At 33.5% G+C, this 18,898-nt stretch overlaps 2 protein-coding genes across 2 annotated transcripts in view; both read right to left on the reverse strand.

Annotated features, from left to right (window-relative positions):
- The window catches only part of LOC140054221 (small ribosomal subunit protein eS8-like), a 225,609-nt gene that overhangs the window by 99,736 nt on the left and 106,975 nt on the right, over positions 1–18,898 (reverse strand). The window lies entirely within an intron of this gene.
- LOC140054019 (nostrin-like) lies at positions 933–18,896 on the reverse strand. The gene is made up of 15 exons (XM_072098815.1): positions 18,729–18,896; positions 16,788–16,873; positions 15,392–15,472; positions 14,916–14,978; positions 14,311–14,392; positions 14,101–14,163; positions 13,700–13,804; positions 12,998–13,222; positions 12,398–12,514; positions 11,525–11,633; positions 11,211–11,299; positions 10,592–10,720; positions 9,202–9,292; positions 4,881–5,048; positions 933–2,968 (listed from the first exon to the last, which is right to left on the reverse strand). Exons 1-15 carry the CDS (start codon positions 18,753–18,755, stop codon positions 2,874–2,876), a joined length of 1,530 nt encoding a protein of 509 aa, XP_071954916.1. The 5' UTR covers positions 18,756–18,896; the 3' UTR covers positions 933–2,873.

An 18,898-nucleotide genomic window follows, 5' to 3' on the forward strand; every position in this document is an offset into this window, starting at 1 on the left:
TGGTACGCAATGACTTATTTGCATATTTTCCACCTGTGTTTTGGTTGAAATAGACGAGGTAATTGTAAAGGTTGTGCAAACGAAATGAATAAAATGAATGACAGGCAGTGATTAAAAACTAGTTGTCCCAAATATCTAAGGTAGGCCTATATATTATATTTGTCGGTCGATGTTTCTACATGATTCATTGTTGTACCGTTGCATGTGTTGAGAGTGAATTAGGTTTTTAAACATTTCCTTTGTTATGGTCTTTTTCTGTTTTCTGTTTTCAGTGTAACTAAGGTCTATAATACCTAATCAGGAAATTAGTTGTATGTACTATTTATGTATAATCAATATGTTGTATTATGTCACCCCTTTCCTTTAGTCGGACTAGCCCATCTGTTAAGACCAATTTTATTAGCGGATATAATCGGGCCAATCGAGCATTCATGCTGGTTGCGCATTTTTCACGAGTATAATATTAATACGTTTGCGCATGCATTAAGGGTCTTTCACACATGTTTCGGCACGGTTCCGGTCCGGCGAATGTTTCGTTTTCACGACGCTATGCACCAAATTGATATGCGTGTAGCCGCGTGAAAACGAAATATCTTCGATTGGATTTTCCGGCGCCGCACCGGAACGGAACATGTTTGAAAGACCCTTTAAAGACCCTTTAGTCAACGCTTTCGAATCTCGAATAATTTCACCTAGTGAAAAACAGGCTTTATAATTAGATGGATGACTCCATTTCCTATTTTGTTGTGCAATTTAATATTCAGTCTCCGTCAAAAAAATGAAAATCGGCGCTATCCTATTTAGTTTTCTTTGTTCAATTTATAGCAAATATGAGTCATATTTTTACTAGGCGTTCAAGCATTACTGTATAGAAAAAAAACCTGACTACTATACTGTATATCATTCATCATATAGGGTGTGGTTTAATTATCTGAATCACAAAGACTTAAATCAGCCACTATCGTATAAATGAATAAATGCAGCAGACACATTAGTTATTTAATGTTCGACATTATCCTATAATATTAAGTAGTGAGTCACTTTCATAAAAATAAAATATAATAAATACGTACAAAAACAACAAGTACATTTCTAATAGGCATAATAATAGTCCCTGTGGCAGGGGGATTACCACCTATCTGATAGACCAGTGGTTCATTTACTATTGGTAATACATGGCCATGTGCGGGACAAAGTAATAAAAGTGAAGCTTGTATTTCGATGTCTACAGCATGATTAGGGAGATTAAGTTTGTCTCATGTATAGATCTTGCAAAAATATAAAAAAAAGTTTGCAGATACCTAATGAAGATTACGAAGAAAATATTGCTATCCTTATACTATGTACAGGTATATATTTTGAAACACTATGTATACAACGTGGTGCCCACTAGGACGCAGCCTATTCATGTATTCAAAAATAAAAACATAGAAATATATAAAATGGACAATCAACACATTTAATTAGGCCTATAATACAAACAACAGCAGCTACTGCAATACAAATTAATAAAACAAGACATAGTGATTCGTAGTTTATTGTTTTGTTCTAAATTATTTTCTTTAAAAAAATATACATTTATATTTCATGTTAATCAGAATTCAATACAATATTAACAATAAAATATACTAAATATAAAAACACCAGATATATAGATGGTAATACATAGATTTACAATTATTAAAAGATATCAAGATTATAAAAATCAAGGTGAAACAACATTATTATGCGGCATAAAAAGTATAAATTTTAAATATATTATTCAATTTTAGAGTACAACTAAACAAACATATTAATATATTCTTTCAAAATGTACACATTTTCATAATTTGATTAAAAATTAATGATATCATCAGAAATTATGATAGGCCTACAGTTACTTATTATTATTACTACATTTTCCAACAACAAAATGGCGATCCTCCGCAAGACCTGTTAGCCTTCATATTGCTTCTCGAAAAACATTCAGCATTGAGTTTTGCTTTTCATGTCTATAATCTATATTGATTGGTGATTGTGAAGTTTATTTGGAACAATATATTTGCCAGAAAGAGAAAGTTTGTAGGTACCTAATCAATTTTAGGGAAAGAAAATGAGGTGATGATTACGAAGAAAATCTTGTTATCGTTAATACTATGTACAGGTATATACGTGAAAACACTATGTATAAAACGTGGTTCCCACCATGACGCAGAGTATTCATGAACATGTATACAGTGGGGACACAGTTTTTTGTTGTGCGTACGTCACAACAGTGATGATGAATCATAAATTGCGTTGCGTCGATTACGTTGCATTGAGGAAGAATTTCCCTCTAGTGGGAACCAAAATTATAGGCGTGTTTTAATATTTGAGTAAAAAGTAAAAAAAATTTGAGCAAAGTAAAAATAGCATCTTGGACTTGCATTATAAACCTTTAAAGTTCTTATATATCACTCTATGCTATAATTTTAAATTTATTATTTCATTTCTGTGTTCATCTTGAATTAAAACATTTATGTTTGTGTGAATTGAGGAATTAAGTAATCCCTTTATTATTATTATTATTTATCATTTTAATCTAGTTTCAAGAAGATTAAAACCATAAGATTATGAAAACCATCTTATATATTATGTATAGTGTATAAAAATTATCTTAAACTTTTGGTTATATATTCTGTATATTATTTATTTATATGCATTGTTTACCACACAAGAAAAACAAAGAATAAAATAATTTGAAAAAATGAAATATAATTTTTATGTTGATTGAACAAAGTACACAGTTTGACAAATGATGTTGTAGGCCTCATTAAATGATCCTTACAATCCCAACACCTAAATGCAAAGATATGTATTTTACAAATGCTGCTGTAGTGTTATTAATGCTGTCATTAAATGTAGCTAGTAGGAAAGACACCTACTTGGCCATTTAGTTCGCCTTTACTCCATCCATCATCCATACTTTCAAGAACTTTTAAAACATCACCTGTAAAAATAATGTAAATTTACTATTACTATTTACTACCTTTACTTCAACATTAAAAATGATTGTATAGTGCTTATTAAAGTATCATGATGTTTGTTCAGGATAGGGATGCGTGTGAAGTAAGCATTCATTGGCTGGTGCCGCTAAGGAGCCAAATGATATCAGATATAGTAGTGTTAGCCGCTTTTAAAGATGTTACAGTATAGTGCAGCCCAATAAATATGTTTTCCTCTCTGACGAAGGGAGGGGGGTTAGTTGGGGGACAACCAGGCACCGCCTTCCACCTCGATGGCACCACCACTGTATTATATAATAATAATTGATATTTTTTTCTTAGTGCTAACTGTTATCACATGGAAAATCACTAGGCTATAGTAGTAATTCAAATTAATTCAAAATAACATTTATTTACTTCCCTTTTAAGATTGAAACAAAAATGGAATAAATAAGAAATAACATGGACAAATAACAATAAATCAGGGGGAGGGGGAGGGAAGGAAGAAGAAGGCAGGATCCCAGAAAGATACAGGATCTTGAGTCGGGTCTGCCTCGGACATAAAATGAAGGAACAAAGACAAGCGGGATAAGAGACGGGACAAATCAACCGAAAACAACCAGGACATTAAACACTACAGACTGTAATTGTGTATAGTAAAAGTAATTGAACCATTCCCTACAAATGAAGACACCGTTCAACTTGTTTTTATACAGATTAAGACCGATAGATAAAGCTAAAGCCTAAACCACTGTCCTCGGTCAAGGCTACGTCAAAGCGATTCTGCTTGTTCAGGAAGTTACATTTTTCCCTTAGATTATAAAATCATACATGGATTTCACTTACACAGGCTACTTTACAAACAGGTTGAGTGAGGACACAATGAGATACAACATTATCGTTCTAATAATACACTATTATTCTAATAATATACAGTAATTTATAACATACTGTGTTTAGCCAGTATTGCTAAAGGGTATTCAAAGTCAACCTATATGAAAATAACATTTTCCATTTTTGAAATATTATATTGTATTTTGGAACATATAATTATATTTAAACAACAACAAAGAAATAACTTTCTGCATGTAAAAAATCTATTTTAGTAGAACTATAAAATATTATATATAAAATGGTTATTAGAAGGAACAAGCAGGATCAGAGGGTGACTATCTCCGTGCCAGTCATCTAAAGAGTAATGGGCCCAAAGCCTGTCAAAGATTTGCATCTATGGGGATTAGCTTAAGGTGGACTGAAATATGAAAAATTAATTGTAAAAATTGTAGGTATGTGAATTTATAGCTGCTATATTTTTCCCAATTTTCATATGAAAATTTATGAGCACTAAATATGACATATTTATGATGGCCAGTGCCAAAGATAAATAAAAGCGTTATTGTGTACTTGACTGATTCTTTCCCAAACGAAATAGTTGGATTGCTTAAATTAATTAGAAAACTACTTGCTGATTTGTGTGTCAAGTAGACCAAATATTTCATTACAGCAAATAGAATTAAACTTTGAAGAATTTAACATTATAATTAAATCATTATTAATTATGACGACTAAGGCTACTTGGTAATGGCTAAAAATATTTGTCATAAAAACAGCTTTTATTAAAAGTAGACTACATACATAGAGCCATAGTGATAGTGCTCATGCAATTCTTCATACAAGAATATAGTGTAGTGTAGCTTGGTGTTTAACATGCTTGCTTTCCAATACCAAGGTCAGGAGTTCAATCCTTACCTAGTGCCTGGGTTGTAACACAACTCTTTCAACTCCACTGCCTAAGCCTCAAATTATACTTAGTTTATAAGCGCGACAAATTATTAAATAGTTTATCTATCCTGTAATTGACGAGTTACTCGCTGTTGGATGCGTATGAAATAAAAAATTTTTTTATAAAAGACTTGCCTTGTTTTATAGTAAGCTCATCATTTTCTTGTGCATCATAGTCATACTTAGCAATAGCTTGTTTATATACACAGTCATCATATGCTGGTGGGTTGTAAGTGCTAGATACCTGGTCACCTTGTACGGCTACTATTGCTTGGTGTGTTGCTACTTCATTCATTGTCTCACCTGTAATAATAATAATGTAAACATATTTACCACTCAATTGCTTAAAAGCTCTGTCTACACTATCAAACTAGTTTACAAAAACAGTATGATGTATCCAAATATGGTAGTGACATTCCCAAATATGGTAGTGATATGACATCATTATGTCCATATATGGGCACATCACATTTTTTTGTCCCGTAAAGTTTTATTGTGTAGACAAGCTTTACAAACCAATGAAAAAAAATGTTTAATAAATTGTTGGCTTCATGTAATAATGAAACAAACAGGCCTATAAACATTTTTGAAAGTTTTGTTTGAATTAAAAACAATCACAAAGATTTTGACCAACAATGACCACCTTTTGAATGCCCCTCTTCATCTAGAATTTTTAAAAAGATTATTTAATATCTGAGTAGGCTACCTAAAAAGATCATCAAGATCAACGAATGAAATAATTGAACTAAACGTATTTAAGTACTTTTTTATAATTGATTTAAATGTGGAGTATTGCACAAGCATGGTTATAACATGGAGGAAATATACAGTATATATTTCCTCCATAGTTATAACATGGAGAAATTTCTCCATGGTTATAATGACCCCTTTAACAGCTTAAGTTATTCTAATTATTAATGCTCCATTGACTTTGGATCATGTTATTATCAAGTACAAATTACTCTTTCAATACCGGACTCTCTGAAAACAGGAAACTCTCCCAAAACCAGACCTTTTCTTGAGGTCCAATAGGTCCTAAATGCATTTAATTGTTTATTTAAAATTTAAAACAAGTCATTATGAATAACATTCCACAGAAAACTAGTCATACTAGGCCAGCCCAAGGGTGTCCCAGTATTTGGAGAGTTGACTGTAGTAAATGATAGGTTTACAGAAAAATATGCAAAAGTTTACAGTACATTCATGTTCAATTCAATCTAATATTTGATGTCTAACCAATCGCGAGAAATTAGCAGATCGGAGTGTGATTGTATCCGATAAAAATTAGAAAACTGCATCTACAAACCACTCTAGATGCAACCGGAAGTTAATATACATCACAGCTAGACCATGAGTTTTTATTTCATATAGGCCGTAGTATACAGGCACAACACCGCTAAAAAGGCCCAATAACTCAACATCTTGGCCTCCTAACCTTAACCGATCTAGAGCCAGACATGAGAACATGGTATAACTTTTGAAAATAAAAGGGTGGAATGTGACAGATGATAGTCCCGATAGATTTTTTTACAGAATGAAAAGTTTACTGATGTTTGCTGGGTATGTGCTGGTTCAGTTAATATTACAGTAGTTCATATAAGGAAGGATGAGTGAGCAATATAGGGTTTTGAGAATATTAGAGGGAGGCAAATTAAAATGTGTAATAATGATTTTATTTTACCAATTTTATATGTTTTTATTGTATATTGAATATTGATAAATAATTCTATGTAGTTAAGTCAGGGAGTTGGTTAAGTTATGGTGACTTCATTGCTTTCAAGGTCCCAGGACATTTTTGAATGTCGAATAAATAAATAAATGAATTGAAATGATAATACAAAAATACCGTATCCGGATATTCACCCCCTGGACATTTACCCCCCGGACAACTACCCCCCGGACAACCACCACCTGGACCACTACCCCCTTAGGACAACTACCCCTTTAGGACAACTACCCCCCGGACAACAACCCCCTTAGGACAACTACCCCCTGGACAACTACCCCCCGGACAATTACCCCCTAGGAACAATTACCCCCCGGACAATTACCACCCGGACAATTACCCCCCGGACAATTACCACCCAGAAAACTATCCCTTTAGAACACCCTAACCACCCAGACCATTCAACAACCTGACTCTGCAACAGTGTATAATAGGAATTAATAACTATATTTTAATTCGTTACTTTGACGAATTACTATTCATTATTGTAAACAAAAGTAAAAGATTGAACATAAATATAGCCTGGTATAAACTGAAGATCGTCACACATGATCATAGGATAGTCGAACGTATTATATAGTACTCCCTGTATTTACTGTAAAGACTGGGATCGCTATAATAATAATAATTTTTGCGTCAGGACAATGCTTCGATAACCACTGGTCTTAAAAGAATTAATATTTGTCTCAAATTTGTCATATATGTATTTTTGTACACTTGAAGAATAATATCACTTTTGATATTTGACCTCAATGTTCACTCACCGAATAAACGTCGATCTTTAAATAAATTCCCCTCAAATAAACGGTGACCATGTCACTCCCATGAAACATCATATGGAATAATCGGCGTCTATTTCCATTAGATTATACCCCCTCCCATTGAATAAACAACTTTCTTCCAATAAATGTCCACCTAAAAACCACCTAAACAATAAACAGCCCAGGCCGTTTTTTCAATAAATACGGTACTTTAAATCTAGCACATCTAGGGTCTAGCGTGCTGTTAAACAGAATAATCGGTTAAAAACGGGTGTTTCGAAACTAGAGACCCGAGACCAGAGACCAGAGACCCAATACGAAAAGGGAGACCTAAATATACGAAAAGGGAGACCCACGTACGAAAAGGGAGACCCCACTATACGAAAAGGGAGACCCCACTATACGAAAAGGGAGACCCTAATATACGAAAAGGGAGACCTAAATATACGAAAAGGGAGACCCAATTATACGAAAGGGAGACCCAAATATACAAAATGGGAGGCCCAAATATACGAAAAGGGAGACCCACTATAAGAAAAGGGAGACCCACTATAAGAAAAGGGAGACCCCACTATACGAAAAGAGAGACCACACTATACGAAAAGGGAGACCCTAATAATATACGAAAAGGGAGACCCAAATATAGGTCTCCATTTTCGTATTGGGTCTCGTTTCAGGTCTCTGGTCTCGGATCTCTAGTTTCGAAACACCCGTTAAAAACAATTTCATTTTTACAGAAACCGGTCCTATATATTTGTCTACTTTTGGATGGGGGGGGGGGGGGGTAGTTGACCGGGGGGTAGTTGACGGGGGGTAGTTGTCCGGGGGTTTGTTATCCTAAGGGGGTAGTTGTCCTAAGGGGGTAGTTGTCCGGGGGTAGTTGTCCTAAGGGGGTAGTTGTCCGGGTGGTAAACATCCGGGGGTAACTGTCTAGGGGGTAGGTGTCCTAGAACCGAAAAGGGAGACCCCACTATACGAAAAGGGAGACCCTAATATACGAAAAGGGAGACCTAAATATACGAAAAGGGAGACCCAATTATACGAAAGGGAGACCCAAATATACAAAATGGGAGACCCAAATATACGAAAAGGGAGACCCACTATAAGAAAAGGGAGACCCACTATAAGAAAAGGGAGACCCCACTATACGAAAAGAGAGACCACACTATACGAAAAGGGAGACCCTAATAATATACGAAAAGGGAGACCCAAATATAGGTCTCCCTTTTCGTATTGGGTCTCGTTTCAGGTCTCTGGTCTCGGATCTCTAGTTTCGAAACACCCGTTAAAAACAGATGATTTCATTTTTACAGAAACCGGTCCTATATATTTGTCTACTTTTGGATGGGGGGGGGGGATAGTTGACCGGGGGATAGTTGACCGGGGGATAGTTGACCGGGGGATAGTTGACCGGGGGATAGTTGACCGGGGGGTGGTTGACCGGGGGGTGGTTATCCTAAGGGGGTGGTTATCCTAAGGGGGTGGTTGTCCGGGGGGTTGTTGTCCTAAGGGGGTAGTTGTCCTAAGGGGGTAGTTGTCCGGGGGGTAGTTGTCCTAAGGGGGTAGTTGTCCGGGTGGTAAACATCCGGGGGGTAACTGTCTAGGGGGTAGGTGTCCTAGAACCCAAAAATACATTTGCAACACAATGCACATTGAAAGTGTACTAAACAATCACATCAATATTATCAATTATTCTTAAAGTTATAGCATATGCGCAAGGGGTAGGAGTAGATGTCAATACTAGGAAATAGGAAACGGGGAAACATTTAAAATGTGGTCTGTTCAATAGGAAATAATCGTGAAGGGTAGGGTAGGGTAGGTGCGGTCTCTGGTTTTTCTATCATTCGTGAACCTTTATTAAATACAACCTACTTTTAATCAAATGTGGGATGGAATAATAAGAATTCCCTGAGGTATTCAATGTTTAATATCATTTATAATGTAAAGCATAAACCATTAATGTGCTTACCTACTGTTGGTGTAGTTGCATCACTTGAGAATCTACTTGGTGGTAGACTTGCATTTGATCTCTGCCTTCTTAAGATAGAATTCTGAAAACCCTGTAAATAATTGTCAAATTAGATAGAAAGACCGTTTGTGTGGTTTAGTGGGGAAATTAGTAATAATTATATCACAAATAGATGAAAAATAAAATGTGCTCTGTATACACTATCAAATTAGTTTGACAAAAAAAGTAGAAGGTGCCTAAATATGGTAGTGATATGCCCAAATATGCTAGTGATATGACATCATCATGTCCATATATGGACACATCTCATTTTTTTGTCACATAAAGTTTGATAATGTAGATAGAGCTTTACACATTAACTTTATTGTACATAAATTACACCAAAAGTTTAAAAATGTTTAAACCTTGTAAGAATGTTTAGAAAATAATTTAGACATTTCTTGACACCAACAGTTGTCACTCATGCAAGCATTCAATTCTAATTTTGTTGTGCTTTATTTTATCTTTATAAAATTATATTTATTTTAATTTTATTTTTATTGCTACATATTTATGTCTCGTTATGTTGTATATTTTGTAGGGTCTCTAATGGTCAGCTTCGGCTGGATGGACCACCCTCATAAAATAAATAAATACATTGGACACCTGGGTTGTTGACTATAATTTTTGGAGCAAATTATACAAGTTGAATAGTCTATGATTATTATCTATTATTTTGACTGCACCTGTTGATTTTTTCATGATAAATTTAATTACTTTTTATATTTTTTTTAAAATTTGAATTATATAAACAAGTTGATATAAAGTTTGTGGTACACCACATGGTATACCACAAACTTTGATACATACATGTTGATTTTGCCATGCAAAACCTTCAAACAATAATATATATAAACAAGGTCAAGTTTAGACTGAATGTTACAAACCAGGACCAGGCCGGATTGTGCGAGTTGGTATAATTGGATAAAAAAAATTTATTTTAACCAAAAATTGACAATAGGTTTCTGTTCAAATTTAACTGTTTATTTTGTCTTTTTATAAGTGAAATCATTGTATTTTTTTTTCAATTACAAAATGTAAAGAGCTTTATTAAAATTGCAAAATGTATTATTAATGGTCCGTTTCATGTTTTCGGGGGAAAATTTACATCTTTATTAGTCCTGACCCAAGAAGACCTGTTCTATCACCTCTGAGTGAGATTGCTGGAAGGGTCTTTCACACCTGTTCCGATACGGTTCCGGTTCAGCGAATCGAACGTGAATCTTTCGTTTTCACAACGCTCCACGCGACTATGCGCCAATCGATATGGATTTGCCGGCGTCGGACCTGAACCGTGCCAGAACAGGTGTGAAAGACCCTTAAAGAAGATACTATATCCCATGTGTACTACCTGCTTGTCTCTTTCTTTTTTGATGTGATTTCCTATCTCTGCAACCGGTTGAGCTGTCCTGTCCAATAAAGCCAATGTTGCATGTAGCTTATACTTAGATGCCTCTAGAAGGTCTATCATTTCATCAGACTATTAAAAAGAAACATTATTTTATTTATCACAAAATGTTGTTCTTCAATCAAAGAAACTTATGTCTAAAACTCATACAATTCCATATCTATTCAAAAAATATTATTCAATCTTCAGTTGACACCAATATAACACAAGAATATCGTGCCTGTCAATTTTGCAATGAAAATACTGTATCTGAAGGATCAGGGTCAAATGGTCACACCGCCATTCTAACAGTGCCATCTCCCAACTAGAAAGATAAACCATTAATGCGTGTCCCTGGGCTGAAACGTCCCAGATGATCCTACCTTTTATACAGTATAAAAAAGTCTTTACATTTCTAACATATTGAGGGTGCCCTACACCATGACTCGTCCATTGGCTTTATTTTATCCCAATATGCCTTTTCGAAATGTTACGAATATTGACAAACATAAGATTCTTGTCTTTAGGTTACTTTTTTAAAATCTTTTATGGTTTGTGTTTAGTTTCTTTTATAGACACTTACATTATGTATTTTTTGAGTGACGCTGTTTTTAGTGTCCTCATCAGCATAGCCAGGAGTTTTGCCATATGCTCCTGACAACCTTTTAATACCTGAAAAAAACAATTAATGCTGGAATGAAGCTAAAAATTGAGTTTAATTTTGTATTCATTTACACAGCATTATGATACAACACAAGTAAAGTCTTTTATTTTATTTATTAAACCTAATTAATGAGGGTGACCCTAAAAGCATATGATTTCTTAGTTTATAAACATTAAGTACTTTTACATGAATTCCCATTCAATATGAACCATTGAATATAAAATATTGAGAACCTTCTTTTGTTTTCTGTTCTTTGTAAATCTCCTGGTCTATACTTTTCAGCTTTCTAAGGAGGCTCGTTCGACGTCGATCAACTTTCATAGTATTTTTCATATCTTCTTCCTTAAATTCATAATAAGACACAGAATTTAAATGATGAACAAAACATTAGAAAGTTTATTAAGGTACCAAATAAACATCATTTTTGTTTTTCCAAAGTATGAAGGAAAAAATCGTGAATAGCACATGATTATTTTATGTGGAGCACACATACTGTACAACTTCTACAACAACCTCCTGCCACCAACCGGCACTCATTCATCTGCCCACAACAGCAAGGATTGAACCAGCACATTGGGGTAACCCCTACTCTTCCAAAAGATGCACTTGGTACCTTTAAGTGCACACGAGCATGTAGTGTACGCTGGACCTCCTGGTTTAAGTCATTCTCTGAGCACCAGAGCTATGGTTGAGAAGAGCATTGAAAGAACCTGTGGTAATTGTATGGCTATGCATTGCAGTACCTCTGTCTTAACCGCTTGGCCTGTATGTAAGCTCGAGTTCGTATTTGCATAAATACAAATGAAGTACATTCAGTTGTATAAAAAGTAACCACAATTCATGAGGCTGTGAATCATAGGCTATTCCCCACATTTATATTTACATACTCTAGGTTCTAGACAAAAATTAGTAAAAAGATAAATATTTTGGCACATACAGTCTGCAAATCAATTTATATTCGCCCTTTACAAGTTTGTAGTTTTCAACAACAAAAAACGAAATGCCGACTGGTGGACTAACATAATAATACAATAACTACACACTTGGATCAAGTCTAACAGTTATATCGTTATTTATATTTGAGTTAATAATTAGTTTGGACTTACATAAGAATCATACAGAACCTGATCAATGGTCACCTCTGTTGAAAAAGTTGTCGCAATAATCTCTATGTCAGAATCAGGATCGATCACACTTGCTGCTTGGCAAATTCTTTGAGTAATCTGAAATTGCAATTTGAAATATCATTTTGTTATCATCTTTAGTTCAGTTCACTCATAGTGTTAAATGTTACATTTTAAATGTAAATAGGCTGGGTAATATGAGCTTCGGGATCCCTTTGACCCGGAGGGAGAGTTCCCGTCAGGGTCCCTACCCAGGGTTACAGGTCTCAGGTTTTTAGTTTTTTTTAAATTAATTAGTGTTCTCATCAAAATTAATGTCTCTCATTGTTGTGCTATGTCAACATAATATCAATGACGGCGAAATGTCCCCAATAATGGGGATAGCTATGCAAACAAGTAAGTAAGTTAAGTGTTATTCCTTATGACCATTTACACACAACGTTTACAGCGGACGGGCAGGATCTACTAGATACGGATTCTACATGGGACAAGCTATGTGATTTTCGCGCTTACTGTTACTGCTCGTCAGTGTAAATTGGCTTGTAAAATTCAAATATTAATCATTGTGGTCAGTTTACTTACCTCATTAAGATTTGGGCCAAGCAGTGACATATGGTTAGACAGTTTTCCCAAGAGATCTTTTAACTGGACAAACCTCTCTTCCTGTAAACCTTGATATTGACTTGCAGAAACCCGTACAGCACATTCCAGGTCATGTCGTGCACTTTCTAGGTTCTTTACTGCAGCTATGTGTTCAGAATCTGCTTTTACCACAACTGTTTCAGCTTTTTGAGTTTTTGATTGTAACTTTCAAATAATACAAAACATGGGGTAATGTGATTGATAATAATTAATAATTGATTAATAATAAAGATCTGTCAAAATAAATTAAGCATTTCATATTAAAACACGCCTGATTGTATTCTTGCAATTTGAATGGTTAACAAATATTGAATTTTTGTTGAATAGCGAGAAAAAGAAAACTGACTGCTCAATTTAACTCAGCTTCGAGCAACTCATGAAATATTCTGACCATCCAACTCATCAACATTCATTGTTTGGATATTGTTATATTATTATTGGCAACTGAGTGTATCCTTGCGTCAACCCAAGTGTTTCAACGCAGTATGGCTAACTTGGATTCAAGATGGCGGATAATGTTGTATTATAATAACAAAATTTCCAGTACAATTGCGGTCATTTTAATACCCCTTGCGTAGCAAGAAAAATGTGTATAACGAACATCATCTTATGATGATGTAAATTAAATACTTGCTATGTTACCTTATTCAGTTCCTTTTCTGTGAGTGGTTTTTTCACACTTGAATCATCAATTTGCTGAGACATGAGTTCACAATCTTTTGTTTTACTAATAACATTTTTCTTGGCCTAAAGAAGCAAATCAAACTATTAAACACAAACATAACAAATGAAAATAGAAATAGATAACAAATATCCATATTTTGCACAAAGTAGAACCATTTTTTGGGACTATTAGGGACACCTTTATTGAGTGGATACTTTTATGAAACGAGGGGCAATATGTTTTAACACTACAACACCTACTCAAGGGACACCCTATTAAGGATATAACAACAGTTTTTAGTGTACCAAATGCCTATTATTTGTTTCCATCAAAAAAGACCAAACAATTATATAATATATAAGATAAGATAACCACTTACTTTTGCCATACTCTGTTTCTTGTCAGTCCAAACCTTTGCAGCCTTTTCCACAGGTGAATCAATCTACAGTATTATAACAGACAATTTATAAAACTCATAATTTCCAGAACATTGCACATAGGATTTGTTTCTGACAGCAAATTAATACAAAATCCACTATGCAGCTGTAATGTAAATACAGTAGTCTCAAATTTCAAACCAAATACTTACAGACTTTTGTCCCTTAATCTGTTGTTCTAGAAATGTTTTGTAGGGCTTAGCAAGTTCAGAATGCATAACATCACTAAATTTTCTGTAAAAAACAAAAAGGTAAGTAGAATCATTTCATGTGTGAATCAAAAAACGGTGGCTTCATTTCATATCTTTCTTTATTCTGGAAAACTCATTCAATACACAAGTACTGGTCTCGCATGAGGTCTAAATGTGTAACTTAACTACAAAATTAAAGCATAATATATACATATGTAAAAAAAAAATATTTAAATACTAAAATTGCTCTTAAATTCATTAACTGGTAATTTTGGAGTATGAAATGAATTATAAAACAAATCCTCTCCTGGTCCTCTTTTAGCGGTTACACATTGGGTGGTTACACAGTGAGTGGTTACACACTAGTAGATATACAGGTGGTAGATATACAGGTGGTAGATATACAGGTGGTATTATACAGGTGGTAGATATACAGGTGGTTTTTGATTTATAAAATTGAGAATAAAAGCTATGTTATTAATTAAAATATACAGGTGGTAGTTATATAGGTGGTGGTTATGGTCTGGTGAAAATTTTACATGCATGAGTAACAAACTGGTACCTACTTATGCAACTCGCTTTCTGATTCTATTTGTATTGATAAAATGGTCCAAGCTTGTGCCAAGGAACTGTTGAAAAACAAGAAGCAAATGTTTCATATAAATTGTATTCTAATCTAATTATTAAATAATTTTTGTTTAATATAATGGTAGGAATAATTTGTAATATGAAAAATGTTTCACAATCAATAAAAAGTGAGGATTAATGTTTTTTTAAATTTTTATCTGGATCAGATAAGGTTTTTGGATAAATTTAACCATTACAAATATTTTTTTCCCTATGGAAGTGATTAACTTTATTAAAACTAAAAAATTCCCTATTTAAAATCTGATTTTATTTTATCTTTATTGTTCATGTTTTCGGGACAATACATCTTAAAGTGACATTGTTCTATTTTGTTATTAAATAATATAGTCCCAAGTTCAATTATTGTTCAATGCTGGCATAGCTCAGCAATTTGACACATGTACCTAATACTTACCCAATGCATTCTTTTCCAGACTTTGAAATTTTGTTTGAAAGTTTTGCAAGTCCTTTAGCATATGAAAGCTCAATTTCTGCTCTGTAATGAATATTTTAAAAACATATTATTAAAAATTATAATGCAATAAATAACAATAGAATTATTTATTATCTATATATAAATTTACGTAAGGGCAAAATTCGGTAAATCGCGCGTTACTTCTAGAATGTTTACTCGATGGTATATAAAGTTGGTTTGTACTTTCGATACTGATTTTAACCACCTGATGTAACCCTGTTTACTAATTAAATGGAGTTCGATAATTAGTTATTGACAATTAAAACGAATTTAGGTTCAACGATTTGCCCCAAATAGGGGTGTTTTCCGATCGTGGTGTACACTGTCCAATGCATGTCTATCTTGAAAAATACCCGCATACAATAATACGAGGATGCTTCGCATTTTCCTATCTCCTCCTACGATAATTGTTTTTAATGGCTGAAAACCGGTTGAACAGCTTGAGTACAGCATCATAATGTTGAAGACAGACCTATTTTCTTAAAAACATACTTTTTTGATAGATTTAATATGAATGGAACATTCCAACTCTTTGCTTTAACACAAGTACCACCAGCTGTATGTAAATTTATTGGCCCTTGGGGAATTAACCTAAAACCTATATATAGATATAGTATTGCAATACTTGGACATTACTGTAAAAATACGTATTAACATTTGTGGTCGCCATTGAATTTACTGTGAGTGTGGGTACTGTTAGATGTATAACACAATCATGTACAAATAAACGTATTATTGTGAGTGTGAGTAGGCCCTACTGTTATATAGAACGTAAAATATACAAATAAACTGTACTACTGACAGTTGCTTCTCAACGTTTGTATTAATTAATAATTACAAAGAATATAAACGTTGTAGTGGTACGTGTATCGTTGCATGTACTATGCTATTTCAATCGACTATGACAGTGACAGTTTTAACAAAGTATTAAATCGCAAATGTGTTACTGTATCAAGTGGTACATTATTTATAGGCCTAGATCAAACATGAAAAACATATTTCGTTACTGAGTAGATAAAGAATATATTAAAACATATTGTTCTTCTTTGTACCCATATCCTCTTCCCCATCCCTCAACCCTAATGTTACACACAAAACGCAAATTGGGTTTGTTTAAATGAGTCCAAATTTCAGTTTAATACATAAATTATCGTGTCTATTTATTCGTTTCTGTAAACGACAATAACTATTATAGTCCTGCAGTACGTACATTAAAAAAAAAAGCATTTTTTTACGATGAAATTACTGTGTATTCGAGAAAAATCTGTGGGCACAACCTAGATGGTACGCTTGCTTCGCTCGCGTACCATCTAGTTATATAAATTAAAATAATTACCTTTCACCCAATATATTGATGAATTCTTTGCTGAAGTCTGTACTTCGTTTCATGAACTTTTTTAGCTCTGTATAGCCATTAGCCCCCTATAAAATGATTTTAAAACATACATTTTTAAATATTAAAAGTCAATCCAGTAATAACACATCAATGACATCAATAAAATGACTGTAAACTCACAGCATGAAGTAAACTATACAATATTGAATTTTATTTTTACAGCAATTTAAATTTCTACAAGCCAGTCAGTAGCCAGGTTGGGGTGTTGTCGTTTTTTTTCCACAAAGGGTTGAAATCGTCATGATATATATAATATATATGATAATATACTTTCACATCTGCTGCTACAGTGGTCTATAGTTTAAAAGGGGAACTTGAAACCCCCATCCCCTAGCCCCATTAGTTTCTATCATACTGTATATCGATTTAATGTCTTAATACAGAGTAAGTATAATACTGTACATTTAGGTCAGTCAATTTACGTATTATTTGATTATTGGTTTAATATTAACTCCTGTACATAATTATGGACATTGGACTCGACACCATCCGATAATCAACATAAATAATCTAGCATCTGATTTTAGAGGGAAGATGCATGATATGATGATGCTTATGGGATTTGAAATCCTTCTTTCTTTCAATTTTTTGTAAACTCCAGTTTTTCACTGTTCACATGGTTGGTTGTGTGCAAGTGTTTATCCAAATCAAATTATTATATATAGTCTTCTTTTTTAAACTCTAGGGTGGGCTCCTTTTTGAGACGGGCTACTTTTCTAGATTACTTTGAAAACCAAAGAAGGGGCTTTTTTTCTAAATTAATGCTGTTTTGTGAATTGCTAATTCAATTTCCTGCAAAATGTTATATATTTGTAATTAAAACACCATTTTAAACTGAAAAATAAATGTATGATATAAACTTGATTATACAATATATCTGCATCACAAGTTATCTGGCAGTTATTCAAATAGTCCATTTCGAAAAGGGGGATCCGATTCTTTTTTAAATTTGACAGTAAGATAAAATGGATAAAGTGATTTTTTTTGTAAACAATATTTTTGATACAGTGTAGCACTGATAGTGTGAAATATTAGGGTAGGTGTATTAAATATAATGTATGAGTTTTTTAGAAATTTAATTGTTTATAATATCATGGATAGATAAGGAAATAAAACAATGTAAGAATACTTTGCTTGAAATTGAGTTTTTTGACTTGTTTATGGGCCAAATAAATATGTGGATTTTACAATGACAAAAACACAAAAAGTTGAAAACAAAACCCTAAAAAATCCCTTTTTAAAAATAAATACTTACAACACAAATAATTATTTTCAACTTTTATTAGTAACATCCCAAAGTACTAACTGCTACAAATGAATTATTTTGTTTTTCACACACAAATTCAATTGGAAAAGAGAGGGCTCTGATTTAGTGTGTTGCTTTGTTTACTGTATGAATGATACATTTTAAAAACTGGACACAATGTCACATTATTCTGCCTTGATTTATGTGGGATTGTCCAGCTTTTTGCGTTGAGTTCTGCTTTCCAGGCCATCCTTGAATTGTTTCGGTTTTCAAATATTTTAAGTTATTTATATATATATTTTAGTTTAGTTTTTCTCAATGATGTGAATTTAATTTAATTCTTTTTGTAAGTTATTAGTTTTTTTATATGGATAAAATATTTCTGAAATAAAAGAAATTGAATATCTCAATTTGTGACATGTTATGGGCAACTTTCATATATATACCAGATATTCATCCGGTATTTTTAGGTTGTGACGTTTATGGGTATCAACACCGTACAAATAGCCATGTCATAGCAGTAAAAGTAGGCCCTAGGCTACAAACACAAAAAAGCCCCTATCTGGAACCTGTGTTGTATATTATAATTTATACTGTATATAAAATGTAGGCCCTGACGGCGGTAGGCTACTTACTATAAATGAACTCTGGAAATGCGTCATGGCAAATCAATGCATAGATGCGCGTACACTGTGTTTGAAACTTCACTTGGACTGATTCTCCACATAAATTATTCAGTAGTTATTCTGTTTATACTAATCCTAAGTTTGTACTTAGGCCCGGTGTATTCTTGTTTCCGTATACT

The sequence above is a fragment of the Antedon mediterranea genome, chromosome 1 (genome assembly GCF_964355755.1).
Source record: "Antedon mediterranea chromosome 1, ecAntMedi1.1, whole genome shotgun sequence".
NCBI classification, from domain to species: Eukaryota; Metazoa; Echinodermata; class Crinoidea; order Comatulida; family Antedonidae; genus Antedon; species Antedon mediterranea.

Excerpts from the sequence above, each read along its gene's own strand:
- LOC140054019 (XM_072098815.1), bottom strand. The coding sequence starts at position 18,755 with ATGACGCATTTCCAGAGTTCATTTATA. Across the intron at positions 11,634-12,397 it reads AGGTTCTGTATGATTCTTAT|GAAGAAGATATGAAAAATAC; the intron begins GTAAGTCCAAAC and ends TATGAATTTAAG. Across the intron at positions 2,969-4,880 it reads TGAGCTTACTATAAAACAAG|GTGATGTTTTAAAAGTTCTT; the intron begins GCAAGTCTTTTA and ends TTATTTTTACAG.